The sequence below is a fragment of the Asterias amurensis genome, chromosome 2 (genome assembly GCF_032118995.1).
Source record: "Asterias amurensis chromosome 2, ASM3211899v1".
Classification (NCBI taxonomy): domain Eukaryota; kingdom Metazoa; phylum Echinodermata; class Asteroidea; order Forcipulatida; family Asteriidae; genus Asterias; species Asterias amurensis.
Window position 1 is genome coordinate 3,170,089 of NC_092649.1, and position 22,515 is coordinate 3,192,603.

Genomic DNA, 22,515 nt, shown 5'->3' on the forward strand with positions numbered 1-22,515 from the left:
TGAAAAACATAAATTGTAATAGCTCTGGCACCAGATGACCTAGATGGACAAAGGAGATGTCCTTTTCCACTATATCTGGCATGACAAATACACTGGAGTGGTAATTGTAAGGTTTAGGGGCCATCTTGACCTCTAAATCCAGTATGGCCGCCGACGCCATCTTGAAAAACATAAATTGTAATAGCTCTGGCACCAGATGACATAGACGGACAAAGGAGATGTCCTTTTCCACGCATGACAAATACACTGGAGTGGTTATTGTAATGTTTGGGGACCATCTTGACCTCTAAATCCAATATGGCCGCCGGACGCCATCTTGATCGAAAACTATAACTTTTATTAGCTCTGGCACCAGATGACCTACACGGACAAAGGAGATATTCTTTTCCACTACATCTGGCATGGCAAATACACTGGGAGTGGTTATTGTAAGGTTTGGGGACCATCTTGACCTCAAAATCCAATATGGCCGCCGGATTGCATCTTGAAAAACATAACTTTCATTAGCTATCGCACCAGATGACCTAGACAGACAAAAGATATGTCATTTTTCCACTAAATTTGGCATTACAAGTCTACTAGAACGGTTATAGTAGAGTGTGGGGATCATCCTAAACCCCAAATCCGAATGGCCGCTGTCGCCATCTCACAAATTATGAATTGTAATAGCTCAGGCACAAGAAGAGCTGTACAAACAAATATGGTGTAATTTTCCACTATTTCTGGCATTACAACTGATTCTAACTGATTCAAGCACTCTCGATACATACGGGCAAAGAACTCGCGGTGTAATCCTTGCATTGGCCCAGGGCCAAAGATGACCAAGTGAGACCTAAACCAGAAGAACAGACTGTGCCAGGGTTTTCAGGGCTTCAGCCAACATGTCAAAACCAGAGGAAAGTCGAGCAATTTCATACGACATACCCCAACCCACTTGATAAGACGATTTATTTGATGTGATGTGTAAACTTGTAAAGCCAATCAATTCAAAGAGATAAAAATGCCTTTCGCAATAATTGTTGGTGACCATCCTGTAAACTTTCCACAAAATCATACCTTTCACATGACCTTTCCACATCAATATGTCACTCGTCTACGCTATATTCAAGAGGTTTAAAGGGATCTGGCATCTTAGATGTTTTGGTTCCAGTGGGTGTCATTGCAGATGGTTCTTTTTTTCGGCCCTTCGTGGGAAAAGAGCGGGTTCGATGCCTGTATAACTCTATCTGCCGTAAAATCGGGAAGATGCTGACTATACGTGTCATTGTCATAGATTCACATCCATGGAAGCATGAGGTTGAGTGAAGACTTGAACTCTGTCCAGTTGCTCGTTCTGATGACATGGGTACTTTGAGTCAGAATCTCCACCATTTCCATGAAGGAAATCCAGTATTCTGCTTGTTGGGAACCCTCAAAGTCCTTGAAGAGAGTGTCAACTACAATCATGTAGGTCAATCAGTTCAGCATTGTACTTAGGTTCATCATGTGAATCTGAATATAGGAATATGGTATGTTGCGCACTCAATAATTGGAAAACCATATTCATTTGTCGTCCTTGACATTTGGATAGAGCCAACAATGAATAAGGGCTCTAAGCTGACATCTGGATGACTGGCAATTCCAAACAATGAAAAGCAACTCCTTTCAGACACTCGAAATAGCAAGCATCAGAACTTTCCAACTCAAGAATTGCAGTAAGGATGGAGGAAATGGAGTGTAAAGCTTTGGCCTCTGTTCTCTGGCTGGTCGAAACGAGTGGTGCCCAATCTTGAAGACATCCTGCAGAATCGTGTTGTGCCTTCCGTTGCAATCTTCAACGTCAATGGAACCATGCGTAAGACACAGAAAAGCAAGCTCCCGCAAAAGTCTTACTTCGACTGCCATTCCAGAGCCTGATGTATACACATAGATCATCGATATGGGCCTCATATGGCGCTTGACCATTCCTACCACTGAAGAGAAACTGCCAATCAGCAATGTTTTCATGAAATCAGAAGATTTCCATGCTCTCCTGAGCACACCTGAGAACAAGGCAAGATCCGCCTTCAAGTTTTCCTCCAAGAAGCTTTCCTAAAAACAGCAGAGTCAACCAGTATTGAGATCATCTACGTGTAGTAGGCAGAACTGCTAAGAATCTCGCAGGCAGTCTGATGCCAGAGCTTAATATTGTGCCCATGCAGAGGCAGACACTGCCATATTCACCATTTACATTGTGCTTTGTTCTTAAGGCTACTCAGAAGCAGTCATTTTTGATACTGAGAACAATGACAACTTTGTACAAGTGGCATATGTTTCTCAGAATACATCAGGGCTCATGTGTGTGTATAACGCAAACATCAACTAATCGGTGCCCGGTGTTAGTGAGATGTGGCAATGGCCACTTCCATCATACCACTTTATGTTCTTTGGGTGTGACGATAACTCTGGTTTCTATGGATCAATTGGGTTGAAAAGTCCAAAGAGGCACAAGACCTGCTAGATAAAACAGCTCCCTGTGACACAAAAGATTATCAGCAATTTGGAGCAATTTGTCATACGTGTATGGCGATTGTAAAAGCAAGACCCTGGGAGAAGTCCGAGCTGCCAAGTGAAGAATGCAGGAAAAAGAGCACTATTTGGCTTGTGCCTGACTTGGACAGTCTCTGTCCACACTTGGGAGCGTGCATACTAACTAAGTTAAGAAGTCACCCCTCACCAATAGGCCATGGGTTGCATCTTGCAAATGGCTTGTGTCTGCCAATCCGTTATACTAAGCCCCCCATTCCCTGATCCATGTCCCTACCAACAAACCCGCAGACACATGATAGCGGCAGCTAAGTGAAAAGTGAGATAGGTTGTGATAGTGAAGCTGCTATGATGTGAATCTTGGATTTAGAGGTAAGGATGGTTCCAGAACTATAATAAAACATTTTAAAAATAATTTGTAATGCCAGAAATAGTGGGAAATGACACACTATTTGTTCTTATAGCTCTTCTTGTGCCACAGCTTTCACATTTCAAATTTTCAAGATGGCGTTCGGCGGCCATATTGGATTTCAAGGTCAAGATGGTCCCTTACAGTATTACCACTCCAGTGTATTTGGCATGCCAGATATAGTGGAAAAGGATATCTCCTTTGTCCGTCTAGGTCATCTGGTGCCAGAGCCAATGAAAGTTAGTTTTTTTCAAGATGGCTTCTGGCGGCCATATTGGATTTAGAGGACAAGATGGTCCCCAAACCTTACAATAACCCTTCCAGTGTATTTGTCATGCCAGATATAGTGGAAAAGGACATCTCCTTTGTCCGTCTAAGTCATCTGGTGCCAGAGCTATTACAATTTATGTTTTTCAAGATGGTGTACGGCGGCCATATTGGATTTGGAGGTCAAGATGGTCCCCAAACATTACAATAACCACTCCAGTGTATTTGTCATGCCAGATATAGTGGAAAAGGACATCTCCTTTATCCATCTAGGTCATCTGGTGCCAGAGCTATTACAATTTATGTTTTTCAAGATGGCGTCGGCGGCCATTTTGAATACTGCGCAATAAAAAAAGTTCCTATCACATTTCAGAGGTTCATAGGAGCTAATTTTCCTTTTAAATGGTTCCTGAACTCAAATCCATCGAGAAAAAAAGGTAGCAAAAAAATGGTCACGGAATCCAAAGATATGACCCTACTAAAAACCACCGTTGTTGTTTTTTATCAGCACACCCAAAAAAGAATTACCAGTGGTACCACCACAAACCTCCCCTGTAGTTTATTAATTTTAGTGACTAACGCACCTTTCGTGTTAGTGTTGTTTGTCCATTTGTTTTGTCTGTTGACCTTGTTTGTTCACCCCCTTGTTTTGTTGTGGTAATTTGTGTGCAATTTGACTGATTATTTTATTAGTATTCCATGATTTTTACCAATACTGAGTGTGTTTGGGGAGGGGGTATTATGTTTGATATATATTTTATTTGTTTTAGAAAAATTCGTTTTCATCTTCATTTCTGTGAGAAACTATAGGATGTTCTGATAGACAATTCTCTGTTTGATTGTCACCAATAACTAATTGGGTTCATTTTAGTTCGAAAATTATTTATAAAGCTGAGAATATGGGAAGAAAATGCCATAAATTCCAATTGTTTTTTTGATATTAAAAAGATACCATTGACATACTTCGTTTGTTTACACTTTATCAGAATCGAAGGGGTTCCAGAATAGACCAGACCAGAGTTTAAAGTCACCTGGAAGTGGTATTTTTTCAAAATAAAGCTTTTGTCACTAATATATAAGTTTTGATGAGTGGAATGTGAATAAACAGTTAACTAAGGTTTTCAAAAATCAGTTCTTATGTTGTTTACAAATTTAAGAGTAGACCCCGACCCGAGAGGGCGCTGTTCGTGACGTCAATCGAGGCAGACTTTGCCTGTAATGCGTAGAGTAAACACAATTGCAAAGTACATGTACGGACCAAATCGTGAGTTTGTACGTTTCAAAAAAATTGTTTTTGTTTTTTTCCGGCAATACCAACCAGGTGTATTGCTGCTGAATGCAGAAAAACACTTTTTGAAATGTACCAACTCACGACTTGGACATACATATACTTTGCACGTGTGTTTACTATACGCATTGCAGGTAAAATCTGCCTCGATTGACGTCACAAAAGGGGTAGGCGGAGTCAGCCCCCCAAACAACTTTATATATTTTTTAAACATATAAATCGTGACAAACAATTACTAAAAAAATTGTTTTATTGTTCGTAGGCATATACTCTTATGTTTGAAAGAAAAAAAAATTCTATTTCCAGGTGACTTTAAAACAAATTAATAAAATCAATTTAAATCAATTACAAAAATGAAAGATATGAAATAATCTTTGTGTTTAGTGATGACCAATGAATGTTTATTTATTCATTCTTACTGGAAAATTCAATCTAATTTTGGTTGAAAAATTGAATACTTTTGTTTATGCCCCAGACAAGATATACAACTAAGCCATATAATATAATGGCAATAGACGTACAACCTGGTATCAACATTAATCAAACTTATCTGAAATACTATTATTTCTCGCCCTGCAAATCAAATGTTTACCATTTTGTTTGAAAGCAAAAATTCAGCACAGGTTCAATTGATCCCAAAAATAGAAAAACAGAAACCTCATTCATACATGTTCTTCCATTCAATATCATTCCACTTTTTGTGATGCCACTTTTTTTCAATAGATAGTGGAGAACATTACCTCACCTTAAAACGGTGTCAACTGTCAAATATATTTAATTCTCTTTAGAGCAAAATTTGCAACATGTCATCATTGGATGCCAACAATCAAATGTACATGTATTATACCGTGCTTGATATGTGACTCTTTCCTCCCTAGAACTAATAATAACATAGCAAAAAAGAATGGATACAAAAAAGAATAGACAAATATTAAACAACATAAAAAAAACTCACTCTAAACATTCATGAGATCCCCAGAACACACTGAAGACACATCAGGGAGGGGAGGGGGGGGGGGGGGGGGCAAACAATGGCACATATGGAGCACAAAATTTGCCATCCATGTCTATGGATGGAACCATATGTGGCATTGGATTAGGTAATAGCCTAAAGGTCAAATTCAATGTTTTGATTGAATTTCAAGGAAATTCGTGGAATGAACTAAAAATACCCGCCTTGAAATGTTATGGCATTTCACAACAATTTAGTTTGTGAGGTAAGAGACATGAGTTAGGTATGAGTGCATCATCACAAAAATAAAAAACTCATCTAACACCGAGCCTTTCTGTAAGGTCAGGCAACTTGCCCTAAGGCATGCTAAAATGTCACAGTGGTATCAGTACATTATTGGAAATGAGGTCGACAGAAATAGACACTTAAAGCCATTGGACACTTTCGGTACAGAAACAAAAAGTTCACAGATTTACAAATAATTTACAGGGTTTACACAAGGTTATGGTGAAAAACTTCTCTTGAAATATTATTCCATGAAATGCTTTACTTTTTGAGAAAACATTAAAACAACTATCAATTCTCGACATCGAGAATTACGGATTATAGTAAACACATGTCATGACACCCCGAAACGTGCGGAAACAAGGGTGGGTTTTCCCGTTATTTCCCCCCGACTCCGATGACCAATTGAGCCTAAATTTTCACAAGTTTGTTATTTTATATATAAGTTGTGATACCCAAAGTGTAGGCCTTTGGACAATTCTGTTTACCGAAAGTGTTCAATGGCTTTAACAACACACTTAGCAACAGCTGTAGCCGTAGCTGAAGGCGCCAAATCGGATATGGTCTTAACCAATGGACAGGCTGTGTGTGTGACTTGTAAGCTTCAGTAGTGGCTATGGCTGACAGGCATCAACATTGTTGATGCGGACAATGGCCATAGATAGCTGTAGCCACAGTCGCTTGATATAAATGCAGCCGCAATTCAATATTCTTAGCAGTAAAACAAAACAAAAATCAAACTCAACCCTTTTTGAAGGTCATAATATAAATTGAAGACCTTTTTGAAGGTCATAATATAAATTGAAGACAACATTGAATGGTTGTCCACTTTCTTCAACTCAGAATATACGTTTTGCTTTTGTGTTGTTTTTAATTTACACTGTACTTATTTGTGTACTTTTCTAGGGGGGGGGGACTTTGTTTCCTCATAAAAGATACCTTTTTGAATATTTGTACAAAAAAGTTCCCCTTTTTCAACTTTTTTGTTTATAAATGAATTCATATAAATGAAAGCACACTTAGAGGAACTGCAATTAGAAGAACATGGGATTGATTTCCAATAGGACTCTTTATATTCTTATTAGAATTTCCTAAATTTGTTTAATACATACAAGGGAAAAGCAAAGGATATGCAGATTTTGTTTTACCATTAAGGACATTGAATGTCGCTTCAAATCAACAGATAACATCAATTGCAAAATTGCTTTTCAGAATATTAAAAACAATATTAAAAAAAAGAGGAGATAATATCCTGTCGTTAACATTTTCTCTTATAATCTTTATACAGCAGCATTGCTTTTAAAAGAGACAAATTTAAAGTAATTAAGCGTCTATTTCATAGTTTCATTTCCTTAAAGAAAGAAACAAATCTTACAATGAGCAAAAATTTACATTAGTTTTATACAATGGAGGGTCGTTGCCTATGTACAAAACTCAATCAAATATCTTTTGGTGTGATCTGGAATATCGCATCTTATAAATCAAAGGGTAACGGAATTCATAAACTTCAAAACCTGTCTTAAAAAAATCTGCCTCTTTTTTCCTACACCTTAAGCTTCTTATTGCTGGATTTGTGCATTCTGTAAGACTCGCAATAGTTTTTATTATTCTTCAGTTCATGGCACAAAGTAATTCATGATGTCACAGATTGTTTTGTTTAATTTGTACATAAATAAACGGTCTTGGAATTGATCTGATTCCAAGCTGGATCTTTATCGTCACGATTTCCTGGCGGACTCGAAGAAAGCCTGATGAGAAGAGAAAATAAGAAAACATCTTTTAGAAATAAAAAACAAAGAACGTCACTTAAGTATAGGGTTGAGATTTGACATTTTGTGAACAATCCTTAAAAAGGTTTACATGTATATCTTCTGGTAAAACATTTTTAAAACTGATTGCTTTGTACAAACATGGCAAGCAGAAATACATCTGAAATTAACTTAAAAATCCCTCGTGTCACAGGAGAGTACCAATGCACACTTCTACTCACATATTGCTCTAACCGGGACACAGTGGCGAGAGGCAGGAGCATCATGCACTAGCCAATCACATGTGTTATGTATCCTTTATTCCTAAAGCCTCGTTCATAGTTCATGCAAAGAAAATTTGACGTGAATTTGACGTCACAACTCTCCTTTCGCAGCGATATACAAAGTGAGTTGAGCAGGGTTGAACTGCTGCGAACTACTCACTGCGAACTACTCACTGCGAATTACTCACTGCGAATTTGTGATGTCAACATTCGCTTCTCATCTACATTCACATGAAGTATGAAGTAGGCTTTAGTCCACCCTCTGCCCCTCCAGTCAAAACTCGTTTGTGGTTTATTTGGAGGAAAAACAACCCAGAACCATAAACAATACGAATAATTGTCTTTAGTTTTGATGCCATTAATTCACAATGTCATACACTATGGTTAGACCCCATAGTTTACTGGAAGCAGTTAAACCTTAATTTAAGTCTCAATAGACGATACGCTAACCTCAAATTCCATAATGACTAAAATATTATGAATTGTCGTCTAGTTACTCAATCACAATTTCTGGATTAGTGCAACTCACACTATTAGTAATTGTCAAAGAACAGTCTTGTCACCCGGTGTATCTCAACAAACCTGTGAAAATTTAAGTTCAACTGGTCGTCGAAGTTGAGAGATAACTATGACACACAAAGTTGTGTGCTTTCAGATGCTTGATTTCGAGACCTCAAAATCTAATTCAGAGGTCTCGAAATCAAGTTTGTGAAAAATCTTCTTTCTTGAAAACAACGTCACTTCAGAGGGAGCCGTTTTTTTTCACAATGTTTTATACTATCAACCTCTACCCATTATTTGTTACAAAGTAGAATGCTAATAATTATTTGGAGTAATTACCAATAGTGTCCACTGCCTTTAAAACAGTGACTGTAGGAGAGATTGGCTGTTGCCAGCTTTGTGTTAATATCCCCTTGTTGGAGTTTGCCAAAGAAAAATTTGTGCTGGTCAGTGTTGATCTTGACCCGTCCCTACATGTGGCTACATGTACATGTACATGTTACTTACTTTAACATAATTTCGAAACATTTTCAGTTCCATCTCTTGCAGTGCACAGCAAAAGGCCTGCAGAAGAAACACCCAAGAAAACAAAAATACAAAGTGATTAATTATTAAATATACATTGATTAATTATTGTCGGTGGAACCTCAAAGGTAGTTTACAAACCACCATTAGCTCAGAGTCGTCCATAACCTGCAAATTGTATTCGGGCTGTACCCGCTGCTATAACACACAAGACTCAAACTGCCTCTAGCCACCGAGCCACTCAGTAGTGGTTAAGACATCTGCTCTAGCAATTCAAAGGTATGGGGTTCAAATCCCACCCCAGTGACCAACCTGTGGATTTTATTCACAGAATTCGGCAAATTACTGAGTACACAGTGTTTAGATCTCATGATTTTCTCATTCTGATGTTCAAGTGCCGATGACTATCCAGAAGATGGCGACTTTCATGGCATAAAAGGGGTTATTCAATACGATCTATAAGGGGTAAAGATTTTTTAATATTTAACTTGATAGTAATTTAGTTTACTTTTAAAATCCATCGGGGGGGGGGGGCTACTTTCTGTTTGTGCTCTCTCCTATCTGTGTGTTCTCTTTGTGTTTTCATATCGTTTTTATTTTCTGTACTTTGCATTTTTACCTGTGATAAATGAAATGATATTTTGATGTCAAGTTACATGCAATAGCCCTTGGGGGACATTCCTCATTTTGAGTTTACACAATTAACTTGTGTATGTCGTAATATTAGGCATCAATTAATATTTATTTCCTTGGTGTTTTGATTTTTTTATTCAGTGGGGGGAATTTGTGGCATCCGGTAAGTGTTCTGATATGAGATCATAATGCACTGAAATCAGAGACAAAGCTCAACTATGTGTGGCATTTCCGTTTAACCTCATTTCGGTTTAACCTCCTTTAACTTGAATACAAGACACTACCCCCCCCCCCCCTTAAGCACCCATTTGATCACTGGGGGGGGGGATTCCCAACAAGCCAGTCTTTGAATATCTTATGTCATATATGTATATTTAAACAATGATATTGTTACATACTTCTTGGAACTGGATACAACAAAGGGACTCCCAAATATTTCCTGATTGTAAACAATGAGCCCAAAGAGCAAACAATGACACTATCACAGGTAACACAATGACATTGAGGCCACCATTTAAAGATGCTATGTCAGATTTTTGGCCGAATTTGACCCCCAAAATTTTACTTTAAAATTCAATAGGTATTTTGATGGGGGTCGAGAAAGTTACAAGCTTTCATTTGAGCCATTGCTCGAAAAAGTCCGCCAATTATTAGTAGCAGTGAAATAATGTGCTCAAAATTAGTTTTTGTCGGGATCCCGACAATATATTACGTGACCAATTCTTATGTGTTTTATAAGAAACGTTTTAAATTTTTGTCATGGTTCCTGACCATTATAAATTAAAGTTAAACTTGTCTTCGTTAGAGCGGGTGATACTCTTTGAAATACCACTCACTCAAAAAAAAATCAATTTTTTAATGTTTGGGGCCAAAAATCTGACATAGCATCTTTAATTGCAAGTCAAATAAAAGCCAAAAATTATGTCTTGGGCAGAAGCCAGCTGTTGACACTCAGAGAATACTGGGGGAAAAAAGGGACCCCCCCCCAAAAAAAAAAAAAAAAAACCCACAAAACCCCCCCCCCCCAAAACCACCTGTTGTCTAAAAGTTACTTAGACTTTGACCATGACAAATAAAAGGAAATCAAGTGTGAATTTAGCCCAGTCGCAACATGGTAGTTAGCATTCTGCCAAATTAGTTTGTATGAAGTACCCTTGTTTGATTAGAAACCCGTCAAGGTGTGTAGATAAAATGCACCTTCAAAGATCGTGCAAGGGCAACTTTAAAAAGTTCAAATTTCCATGGTGTCCATTTGTGAATGCTGTGGCAAAACATGCAGTTGATACCCTCTGTTGGTAACCACTGTCACCTTACTAAATATTTGGGTCTGTATTCTTTATGAAAATAAATGAATTGAAATAACTGAAATTTTCACAGGCAACTTTTATTGTATCTTCATAAATTTGCCATATAAATCATCATTAAATTGGTAATATTAAATGATGAATTACGCTGTCTTTAAAGCCAGTGGACACTATTGGTAATTGTCAAAGACCAGTCTTCTCACTTGGTGTATCTCAACATATGCATAAAATAACAAACCTGTGAAAATTTGAACTCGATTGGTAGTTAGAGTTGCGAGATAACTATGAAAGAAAAAACACCCTTGTCACAAAAAGTTGTGTGCTTTCAAATGGTTGATTTCGGGACCTCAAATTCTAAACTTGAGGTCTCAAAATCAAATTTGTGGGAAATTACTTCTTTCTCGAAAACTACTCCACTTCAGAGGGAGCCGTTTCTCACAATGTTTTATACTATCATCCTCTCACCATTACTCGTTACCAAGTAAGGTTTTATGCGTATAATTATTTTGAGTTATTACCAATAGTGTCCACTGCCTTTAAAAGAGGGCAGACATTGCAAAATCTTCAGCCAAAAAATGATGTGGTTTTCATAAAGCGGTTTTGCAATCAGGAGTCTCTGTATTTGAGGTAAAAACCTCAATGTGTAATGTATAGGTTTGAGGTCAAGGCCAAAATTCCATGAACAGGAAGTGAGATTCTGTTAATTGATCATATAAGTTTACATGTACATGTGTATGTACTTTTTGTAGGACAAAAAACACAATGTCCACAGATTTACACTAAACTTACACAGTTTGAAGATAATGATAGTAGAAAGCTTCCCTGAAAATATTACGTGCTGAGGTGCTCTAGTTTTTGGGAAATGAGTAAAACAATGTCATGAAAATAATTTTGGTCTCATGAGACCAAAATTGTTTTAAGCATTTACAAACGAATTTTCATGGCATTATTTTACTCATTTCTCAAATTTCTAAAGCACCTCAGTAAGTAATATTTGAAGGGAAGCTTTCTACTATCATTATCTTCAAACCCTGTAAGTTTAATGTAAATCTATGGGTATTTTGAAAAAGTACCCAAATCCTTGAAGTTTTCAACCAGAAACCTTTTGATAACCTGCTCATATTCTCCTTTTACATGAACACAGCATCCCGCAGGGGATATTTTATATTCTTCAATGAGTACCGTTTCTCATGCAACTCATGCCCCCCCAAAAAAAACACAATGACTGAAATCAATTCATTGCAGATCTCTTGCGTCAGCTGCTAAAAAAAAAACCTTTTGTCGCCCCTAAACTTTGGAATCCTTCCAACTTTCGTAAGTCTCATCTTTTTAAAGCCATTATACACTTTCGGTAAACAGTATTGTTTAAGTCCCACACTTCGTGTATCACAACTTATACATAAAATAACAAACCTGTGAAAATTTAGGCTCAATCGGACATCGGAGTCGGGAGAAAAAAACGGGTAAACCCACTCCTGTTTTCGCGCGTTTCGCCGTGTCATGACATGTGTTTATAATAAACCCGTAATTCTCGCTATCGAGAATTGATATTGTTTTAATGATTTATCAAAAAGTAAAGCATTTCATGGAACAATATTTCAAGAGAAGTCTTTCATAATTACCTTCTGTAAACCCTGTAAATTATTTGTAAATCTGTGAATTTTTTTTTTTTCCTGTACCGAAAGTGTATAATGGCTTTAAACTGGTTGTTTAACTTTTTAAAATTTGTGTCTGCTTTCTGTATTACATGTATCTAGATTATTTAACTATTTTAATGTGTAATACTTTGCTTTGTATACATTTTGTCTGGTGCATAATTTAATATATGTTTTGGTTTTCAGATTTTAGACCTAATTGCATTTTTTTCATACTTCAGGAATTCTATTTACTAAGTTTATTTACTAACTGGTTGAATGTTTTTAGAGAGTTCTTACTCCCGTTGTTATAATTCCGTATTTTCTTTTATTTGATTTTCCATATTTCCATGTTCAGTGCACTAGAGCATGTCTACATGATTAGGGGGGCTATATAAGTTATGATATTATTATTATTATTATTATTATTATTATTATTATTATTTTTATTATTATTACTATTATTGTTCTTTTCCAGTGCCTTGAGGTGGATTCTTTCTGCTGATGTTTTGTCCTTTAAAAATTTCTCTTTATTATAATCACTCGTGACTCCAGCCAATCAGACAACTGTAAGAGGGAGTTCGGATCTGGGTTTTGTAGACTTGCAACCCGACGTCTGAAACGGCGCAACCGTGTTGAATTCCACAAGGATGCCATGACACTGGACCTTCTAATTTCAATCCAAGATGGTGCGGGTTACGGCTTTAATAGTATAGATTATTATTATTATCTCTGCGTTCTGCTCTTCACATTTTCAAGAAGCACATGAAGTCACAGCTATTCCCAAACTACATGTAATTGTTTTTTTTCTTTATATTTTGTAATTGTTTACCATTTTTATGCCACGTCTTTTGCGGTGTATCATCATCAATCGCTGTGAACATACATGTAGATAAAATTATTTTTTTTATACAAACCTTTACAATTTTGATAAACAAAGTGAACTGGTTGGCTTAGAACGACCACATGTTAGTAAAACACTTGATGTGTCATGAGATATTTTAACCATTATGCAACACATTCTGCAAACTTTCAATTAGGCCACATAAAAAAGAACTGTTGATCTTTCCCGCCCGACCGTTCAAAACCCCCATTTTTTTCCAATGTCTGGTATCTCTTTTTACTTTAAATGCCCAGATTTTTCAGCTGATATTTTTTTTCAAAATGTACAGGTTTGATACCATGTTTAAAGAAGGTTTTTATTCATGTTGGCAAAGCAAGAACAATTCTTCAAATATTTACTTGGGCTACACTGTGCTTAGTTGTTTGAAAAAAAGTTAACAGAAAATGTCATCTAGGAGATTAATTTGTTTGACAAAACTATTGAACACATCAAAACACACAAACCCTCTGTTTTTTAGTGATTGTGATGATTTCGTTATTCTTGATTTCATATTTGGCGCGTCAACAAAACTTTTTAAAAAAAAAAGGAAAACAAATCCCTCCCTCCCCCATCTGCAAAAAAAAAAAAAAGGATGATCAACATTTTTTTTATGTAGCCTTAAATAATACACTTCCCATGATTGGTTGTTCTGCTTCCAACAAATTCAACAACACTAGGTTTGAATTTATGTTACGATGTACCACACAGTAGCAATCTTTTTTGGTTTTGCATTGATGGCTTTCCATAGTTTTCTAACCTTGGTTGGCAAAAACTTGGGCGGTGACGTTGCAATAAAAAGGACTATGTACGTACGCATGTTTTGTCCTTTTCTTAAATGGTAGCCAAAAGCTAAACAGCTAAGTATTATTGCTGTATTGAAGTACTTCTATTCCCCACGTACTTGTTTATCGATCAGTGTGTTGGCATAGTGACACGTAAGGTACAACTATGTACGTCAGTGAGAGTCTTTATGAAGAATCTATTCTGAGAAACCTTCATAACAGGTGTACACATAAACAATCATCCTGGCAGACCTATGTATGTCTTTGGTGGGATTCAATACATTGTGGGAGGGAAAACTGCATAAGGGGAACCCATGCAATCTGGGCCTAATTTCATTTTGCATTAATAAAAACAGGGTTACCAACCAAATGTCCATGTGATTTTCAGGATTTAAGGAAACAATAGCTGAATGCCAGTAACAAGCAATGTGCAACAAATGGAAATTTGGTTGGAAATCCTGTTTTAATCAAGGAAGAAATTTCATGCTAAGCAAAATTTTGTGCTTAGCAGCTCTATGAAACTGGGCCCTGGTCACAGGTAGGGACTGCAAACACAATCCACATGCATGGCTCAATGAGGTGGGAGTTGAACCGGGGTCCACAGAGGTGAAAGGCAGGGTAAGAAACCACTGAGCCAACCTGACCCCCAACAAGACAACAAATGTTTTTACATCATAATTTTGTTTAACGTAGGTAACGACAAATACACATGTTTTTTTCTTTCTTTTTCACAAACATGTGTAAAAAGAACGGTGCTTGATAAAATGTCAATTTCATTAAAGACCCTGGACACTATCAGACTATTGGTACTAATTGTCAAAGACTAGTCTTCTCACTTGAGCTCAATTGGTCATGGAAGTTACGAGATAATAATGAAAGAAAAAACACTCTTGTCACACTAAGTTGTGTGCTTTGAGATGCTTGATTTCGAGAGCTCAAAATCTAATTCTGAGGTCTCAAAATCAAATTCATGGAAAATTACTACTTTCTCGTCAAACAATGTTACTTCAGAGGGATACGTTTCTCACAATATTACATGTATATACTATCAACCTCTCCCCATTACTCATTACCAAGTTGGGTTTAATGCTAATAATTATTATGAGTAATTACCAATAGTGTCCACTGCCTTTAAACATGTCTGTCATCAGTCTGTCTTTGAAACCCAGTCAATATGACACACTTTTAGTCACTAATGAGCTGACTCACACAGATCAGTGGCTCCAAAGTAACATAAAGTGAAACATGGAAAGAATGCTCATCAGCTTGTGTTTGGGAAACAAATTAAGCAATAAATTAATTGCAACCGTATGAAGCAAGCGGTTATCTAAGGGAAGGTACACGTTTGGTAATTACTCAAAACAAATTTTAACTTAAAAACTAAGTAGGATTTGAAACTTTGCATGGTGGAGATAAGATACAGAAAAGTTTGCGGTAACATGGTGTTACCGCTAACTTTTCTGTAACTTAAAAACTGACTTGGAAGCAAGCATTGAAGAGCTGTTGATAGTATAAAACATTGTGAGAAAAGGCTCCCTCTGAAGTTGCATAAATTTTGGGAAAGAGGTTATTTCTCATCAAAATAATAAAAGACTTCTAGCTAGAAGTCTTTTATTCCTATCTGAAAGCACAAAAATTCGTCCAACAAGGGTGTTTTTTCTCTCATCATTTTTCCGCAACTTCAAAGACCAATTTAGCTCAAATTTTCACAGGCTTTTTGTTTTTTGTTATGTTGGGATACACTAAGTGAGAAGACTGGTCTTTGACAATTACCAAATGTGTACCTTCCCTTAACTCAATGACTCATTTTTTTATTTTTCATGGCAATTGGCCATCTATAATGATGAAACCGCGTTAGTTCACAAAGTGTAAGGAAAACCACGCAATTTTGAGTCATGCTTGTAGGGATCATTATATTCTACTTAATTTTTTTTTTTAAACTTCTTTCTTACCATAACATGCACTTCATGACAAACGGTTTCAAACGCTTTACACAACCAACTGACCCGATCCAAGGTATGTGTCCCTTTAATATAGGATGAAAACAAAATGAGCAGTCCAAAAACCAAAGGTACACAGTGCCTTTAATAAGAGACTCACCTGTGAGGGTTCAGGTCCGAGTGGCAAGGAGGGAAAGTACTTCTGCTGAAGGAAGCTTATCAACTGAGATCCTTCCTTGGCAAGCACTGATTTCAGAACAGCTGCATCTTCATTTAGAGCCTGCATAGTGCGAGAAAATAAACCATACATAAAGTCAATGCTGAACAGAGTACAAATATTAACGCCAGTCAAAAATTTGGAAACATGGGCGTGACATGCGAGTTTGCACCTGTGCTTATGAGACAACTTCTTGATTCCTATTGGTCGAGGGCAAGGCTGAAACAACTGTGCCACAGCACGCGACGCGCACCACATTCCCTACAAAGGAGTTGGTAGCCGAGGGCCTTACCATTTCATAGCTGGAGGGGTGTTGTGTTGAAAGAAATCATGGAACAATTATAATTTTTGGGGTTGAACAAAAAATTGACTAGAGTGGGATTCGAACCAACGACCTCCGGATTAACGTGCCGGAGGTCGTTGGTTCGAATCCCACTCTAGTCAATTCTTTGTTCAACCCCCAAAATCATTTACAAATTTACCCAGTCAGTTTCCCTTGTGGTTTATATTGATAATTATAATTTTTGCATTTATTTTACTTTTTGAACAACAAGTATTGATGTTTTTTGACCGAAAAGGTATTTAAGAATGGGAATCAAAGTGTGTTGAATCGGTTTTCAACAAGTGATTTAAACCCGCTGAGGTCTGGTTCTTGATAATTTAAATTGACTTCGTCTCGGTAAAATGATCCAGAACCAGGCCTGGGTGGTTCGTCACAGTAAAATTATCAAGAACCATGCCTCGGCGGGTTTAAAGCACTAGTTGAAAACCTCTTCACCACACATTGATTCCCTTTTAGTCTAAACTGGTTTGTACGAGTAAGAAGAGAATGACCCCTTGCTGGTAGGAGAATGTGAATGAAAGATTAGTTGGGTCCAGCATTATTACATGAACTTTGAACTTAGCAACATATACTGGTTGTCTAAGATTTCATTCATGCGTTTCACTTCCAAACCTGTTATTTTGTGCTGGCAATCTTGGTGCTACGATAAACTTTCTTCCAATTTGTTTACAATTACATTGTCAATATCATGTCAAATAATACAGCTACAGGTAACAACAGACAGAAAAATACTTTGGATAAAACAGATCACAGATTGCATACATCGTAATACCATTTATTTCCTGAGAAAATAAAGCGTCTGGTTTTCCTTGGCAAATATGAAGAGTAAATTATCATTATTTTCATTTTGAATGATATCTAAAGCTCCCATTATGCTGACGTGTACATCATCCACCCACCCTTTCCAAAAAACAAAAACAAATTAACAAATAATGTAAAATAATACCAATTGGAAACATAAACCAGGGATAGTACTAATTGGCTCTTTTCAAAAGATAGACAATTTTATGGTTGGCCTACTCCATATGGTATCTAGGCTTTTACAGGCCATTGTTGATGATAACATAAAGTGTCAAAGCTGTATTCAATTCAAACTTGGACATATGGCGTGCCTAATGGGCAACACGTGGAATGCTGATTTGACTTAAAGGCACTGGACACTATTGGTAATTAATCAAAATAATTGTAAGCTAAATTTTACTTGGTAACAAGTAATGGGGAGCTGTTGATAGTATAAAATATTGTGAGAATTGGCTCTTTCTGAAGTAACGTACGTGTAGTTTTTCAAGAAAGAAGTATATATAATGTTCAACTGAAATACTTGAATTTGATTTCAAGACCTCAGAAGTAGATTTTGAGGTCCTGATGCTTGACGAAGCACACAACTTTGTGTGACAAGGGTGTTTTTTATTCCATTATTATCTTGCAACTTCGACGACCAATTGCGCTCAAATTTTCACAGGTTTGTTATTTTAGGCATTATGTTGAGATACACAAAGTGAGAAGACTGGTCTTTGACAATTACCAAAGGATTCTCTGATTAAAGCCATTGGACCCTTTCGGTAAACAGTAGTGTCCAAGGCCCACACTTCGTGTATCACAACTTCTATATCAAATACCAAACCTGTGAAAATTAATGCTCAATCGGTCATCGGAGTCGGGAGAAAACAACGGAAAAACCCACCCTTGTATCCGCGCGTTTCGCCGTGTCATGACATGTGTTTAAATTAAATCCGTAATTCTCGTTAACGAGAATTGATATTGTTTTACTGTTTTCTCAAAAAGTAAAGCATTTCATGGAATAATATTGAGGTCTCGAAATCAAGATCGAGGAAAATCAATTCTTTCTCGAAAACTACGTTACTTCAGAGGGATCCGTTTCTCACAATGTTTTATACTATCAACCTCTCCCCACTACTTATTTCCAAGTAAGGTTTTATGCTAAAAATTATTTTGAGTAATTACCAATAGTGTCCACTGCCTTTAACAAAATTTTTCGAATACAAGTAAAAATTTACCCAGTCAGTTTTCCTTGAGGTTTTATTACTTGATATACTTTGTAAGGTACGACAACTAAAATCGTTTAAAGGTTGATAAAACTATCATGAGACTTTTTTATACTTCAGTCATTGGAGGGGTCATCCTGTACAGCTGCTGTAGCGCAAAAAGGGGGACTTGGTTCAAATTCAGAGAGAAGCGAATCGAGCGAGCAAGACCTTTGGTAGAGAACAGGACACAGGTGGAATCCGTCTTGAATGAATTAAGGCCGAGTCAATTTCAATCAATGTCTCACATCTATTACAGAAATTCTACGAGGAGATGAGGTCTGGTAGGTGGCCTTCAATCATTTCATTTGAAAAATTCCCCTGATTTAATGATAAGTTGCGCAATCTTCGTACACATTGTAGCTTTGTAGTCAAAGGCCTTGAGTGTCTTTGTTGAAAGGAAAAAGCCGGTCATATTTTGTAAAGAGTACTTAAGTTGAAAAAATCTTTAAAGGCAGTGGACACTATTGGTAATTACTCAAAATAATTATAAAACTTTACTTGGTGACGAGTAATGGGGAGAGGTAGATGGTTTAAGACATTGTGAGAAACGGCTTCCTCTGAAGTGCCATAGTCTTCGGGAGAGAAGTAATTTTCCACAAATTTGATTTCAAGACCTCAGATTTAGAACTTGAGGTCTCGAAGTCAACCATCTAAACGCACACAACTTCGTGTGACAAGGGTGTTTTTTTCCCCATTATTATCTCGCAACTTCGACAACCGATTGAGCTCAAATTTTCACAGGTTTGTTATTTTATGCCTATGTTGAGATACATGTACACCAACTGTGAAAGCTAGTCTTTGACAAATTACCAATAGTGTCCACTGTCTTTAAACTAGATAACTTTACAACTGCAAAACCTTGAAGACCTTAGCAAAAGCACACAGCAAACTTTAATCAAAGACTAATATACACGCTATGAGTATGACTGTTGAGTGACCCAACATACATACACACAAAAAACAAACTTTTGAAAGTTTTAGCTCAATCTAGACATATTGGACATACTAAGAACAAATTTAAACCACCTTACACATTTTCACTGCTTTTAAACATTTGAGTTTTACTCATTTTCTCAAGTAGTGATTGTGTTTCAAAAAGTGAAAGAAAAAGAAGAGTAAAGGGATTCCTATTCTGCCAGGTATTTTGTTTGCACTTTTGATTGTGGCAAAGTCCAATTTACAGGTGGCAATCAAAATAAGTAACTATACATGTACATGTTGTATTGGAGGGATAATGCATTGCTATTTCCTCAACTTTCAACAGTTTCACACTAAGGTGGACACACACAAACAAGCTTATAAAAAAGTCTCTTTAAAGGGAAGGTTCACGTTTGGTAATAACTAAAAACAAATAAAGGATTCTCTGATTAAAGACACTGGACACAGTTGGTAATTGTCAAAGACCAGTCTTCTCACTTGGTGTATCTCAACATATGCACAAAATAACAAACCTGTGAAAATTTGAGCTCAATCGGTCATCGAAGTTGCGAGATAATACTGAAAGAAAAAACACCCTTGTCATACGAAGTTGTGTGCTTTTTTATGCTTGATTTCGAGACCTCAAATTCTAAACTTGAGGTCTCGAAATCAAGATCGAGGAAAATTAATTCTTTCTCGAAAACTACGTTACTTCAGAGGGATCCGTTTCTCACAATGTTTTATACTATCAACCTCTCCCCACTACTTATTTCCAAGTAAGGTTTTATGCTAAAAATTATTTTGAGTAATTACCAATAGTGTCCACTGCCTTTAACAAAATTTTTCGAATACAAGTAAAAATTTACCCAGTCAGTTTTCCGTGAGGTTTGATCACTTGATATACTATGTAAGGTACGGTAACTAAAATCGTTTAAAGGTTGATAAAACTATCATGAGACTTTTGTTAAATACTTCAGTCATTGAAAGTGTCATCCTGTACAGCTGCTGTAACGCAAAAAGGGGGACTTGGTTCAAATTCAGAGAGAAGCGAATCGAGCGAGCAAGACCTTTGGTAGAGAACAGGACACAGGTGGAATCCGTCTTGAATGAATTGTAATTAAGGCTGAGTCAATTTCAATCAATGTCTCACATCTTTTACAGAAATTCTACGAGGAGATGAGGTCTGGTAGGTGGCCTTCAATCATTTCATTTGAAAAATTCCCCTGATTTAATGATAAGTTGCGCAATCTTCGTACGCATTGTAGCTTTGTAGTCAAAGGCCTTGAGTGTCTTTGTTGAAAGGAAAAAGCCGGTCATATTTTGTAAAGAGTACTTAAGTTGAAAAAATCTTTAAAGGCAGTGGACACTATTGGTAATTACTCAAAATAATTATAAAACTTTACTTGGTGACGAGTAATGGGGAGAGGTAGATGGTTTAAGACATTGTGAGAAACGGCTTCCTCTGAAGTGCCAAGTCTTCAAAATAAGTAACTATACATGTACATGTTGTATTGGAGGGATAATGCATTGCTATTTCCTCAACTTTCAACAGTTTCACACTAAGGTGGACACACACAAACAAGCTTATATAAAAGTCTCTTTAAAGGGAAGGTACACGTGTGGTAATAACTAAAAACAAATATTAACTTAAAAACTGACTTGGTGACGACTAATGGAGAGCTGCTGATAGTATAAAATGTTGTGGGAAACGACTCCCTCTGAAGTAACATATTTTTTTTAGAAAGAGGTAATTTCTCACTAAAATAATAAAAGACTTCTAGCTAAAATTTAATATTCCTATCTGAAAGCACACAAATTCGTCCAACAAGGGTGTTGTTTCTCTCATCATTTTCTCGCAACTTCGATGACCAATTGAGCCCAAATTTTCACAGGCTTGTTATTTTATGCTTATGTTGGGAAACACCAAGTGAGAAGACTGGTCGTTGACAAGTCTCTTTCTTGATGGCTTAGTGCTGGTTGATTGTTTAATGTATTGACTGTTTTTAGTTCTTGCTCATTACCTTTTGTTTGTTTGACCCTTTAGCTACTTTTTTAATAAACTTTTATATCGTACCAGTGCAATTTAACACATCAGTTGCCATTCCATGTTGTTATCAAATAAACCAAAAAATTTAATATTATGAAAAGTGTGAATATATATTTGGTTTGCGGTAACACCATGCGTGTATCTACATGTACTTGCCAGGTAGAGTTTGTTCTTAGAGAACTGTCTTGCCTATTCTACATGTACTATGGAGTAGATTGTTCGGGTGGTCGGGAGATTTCTCAGTTCTGAAAAGAACTGTCCTGCTTATTAACTATTACCTGGAAGGATGGTATAGAAATAGGCTGTGACTACTACTTTAGCTTATTAGGATCATAATTGGCTGTACTACTGCGGAGTCAGTTCTTGAATTGGTCTCAACGTTTCGCTTGCTGTAGTCATCGTCATGAAAAGTGTGCTAAACTCAAGGAAAAGGGTTTTTAAACCTGAACAAGTACACGTAAGCACCTGGAAGGAAACCAGTTGAAGCATTGTTATCTCGCCAAATATGTATTCAATACCTAATTTCTGGCACGTGGCACATGTACATAAGTTCCTGAACACAATGACCTTTTTGGTAGAGTGGTTCCTATTGAATCTGATAAAAATGCTTTATTGTGTTTGATAATAATTACCAAGTGTTGTTTTCGAGACCTCTCTAAATTGGTAGTGAGCCAAAAGTTGTTGTTATGTATGACATAACAGACTTTTATAATGAAAGGTGCTGCCCCAATTAGACTTAAGCAGGTTGGGTAAAGGTCCCCAGTTGGAAAGTGTTTACAAAACAAATGGGAATGTTGCCAAATAGTTAAAGTGAAAAACTCAGAGACAATTGGAGTTTCCCAATTATAATTTCACAATTGTTTTGTGTGCGTGTGTACCTATTAGGTACGTACCAAAGGTCACTCATGCACACGTATTGGTCTGGTAGCCATGCTTCCTGCATGAACCATGATGTCCATCTAATGAAACCAAATGGGTTTGTAGGCCTGTCTTTATTCTAAA

General features: G+C 36.8%; 1 protein-coding gene across 2 annotated transcripts in view; it reads right to left on the reverse strand.

Annotated features, from left to right (window-relative positions):
* Positions 1–4,744: 4,744 nt before the first annotated feature.
* LOC139934042 (exportin-T-like) overlaps positions 4,745–22,515 on the reverse strand; it is a 69,809-nt gene continuing 52,038 nt past the window's right edge. For both annotated transcript variants that reach the window (XM_071928313.1, XM_071928312.1), the window contains exons 20-22: positions 16,101–16,220; positions 8,747–8,803; positions 4,745–7,454 (exon numbers count right to left, since the gene is read on the reverse strand). In XM_071928313.1, coding sequence (XP_071784414.1) covers positions 7,425–7,454; positions 8,747–8,803; positions 16,101–16,220 — 207 coding nt within the window. In that variant the 3' untranslated portion in view covers positions 4,745–7,424. The remainder of the gene's footprint in view (positions 7,455–8,746; positions 8,804–16,100; positions 16,221–22,515) is intronic.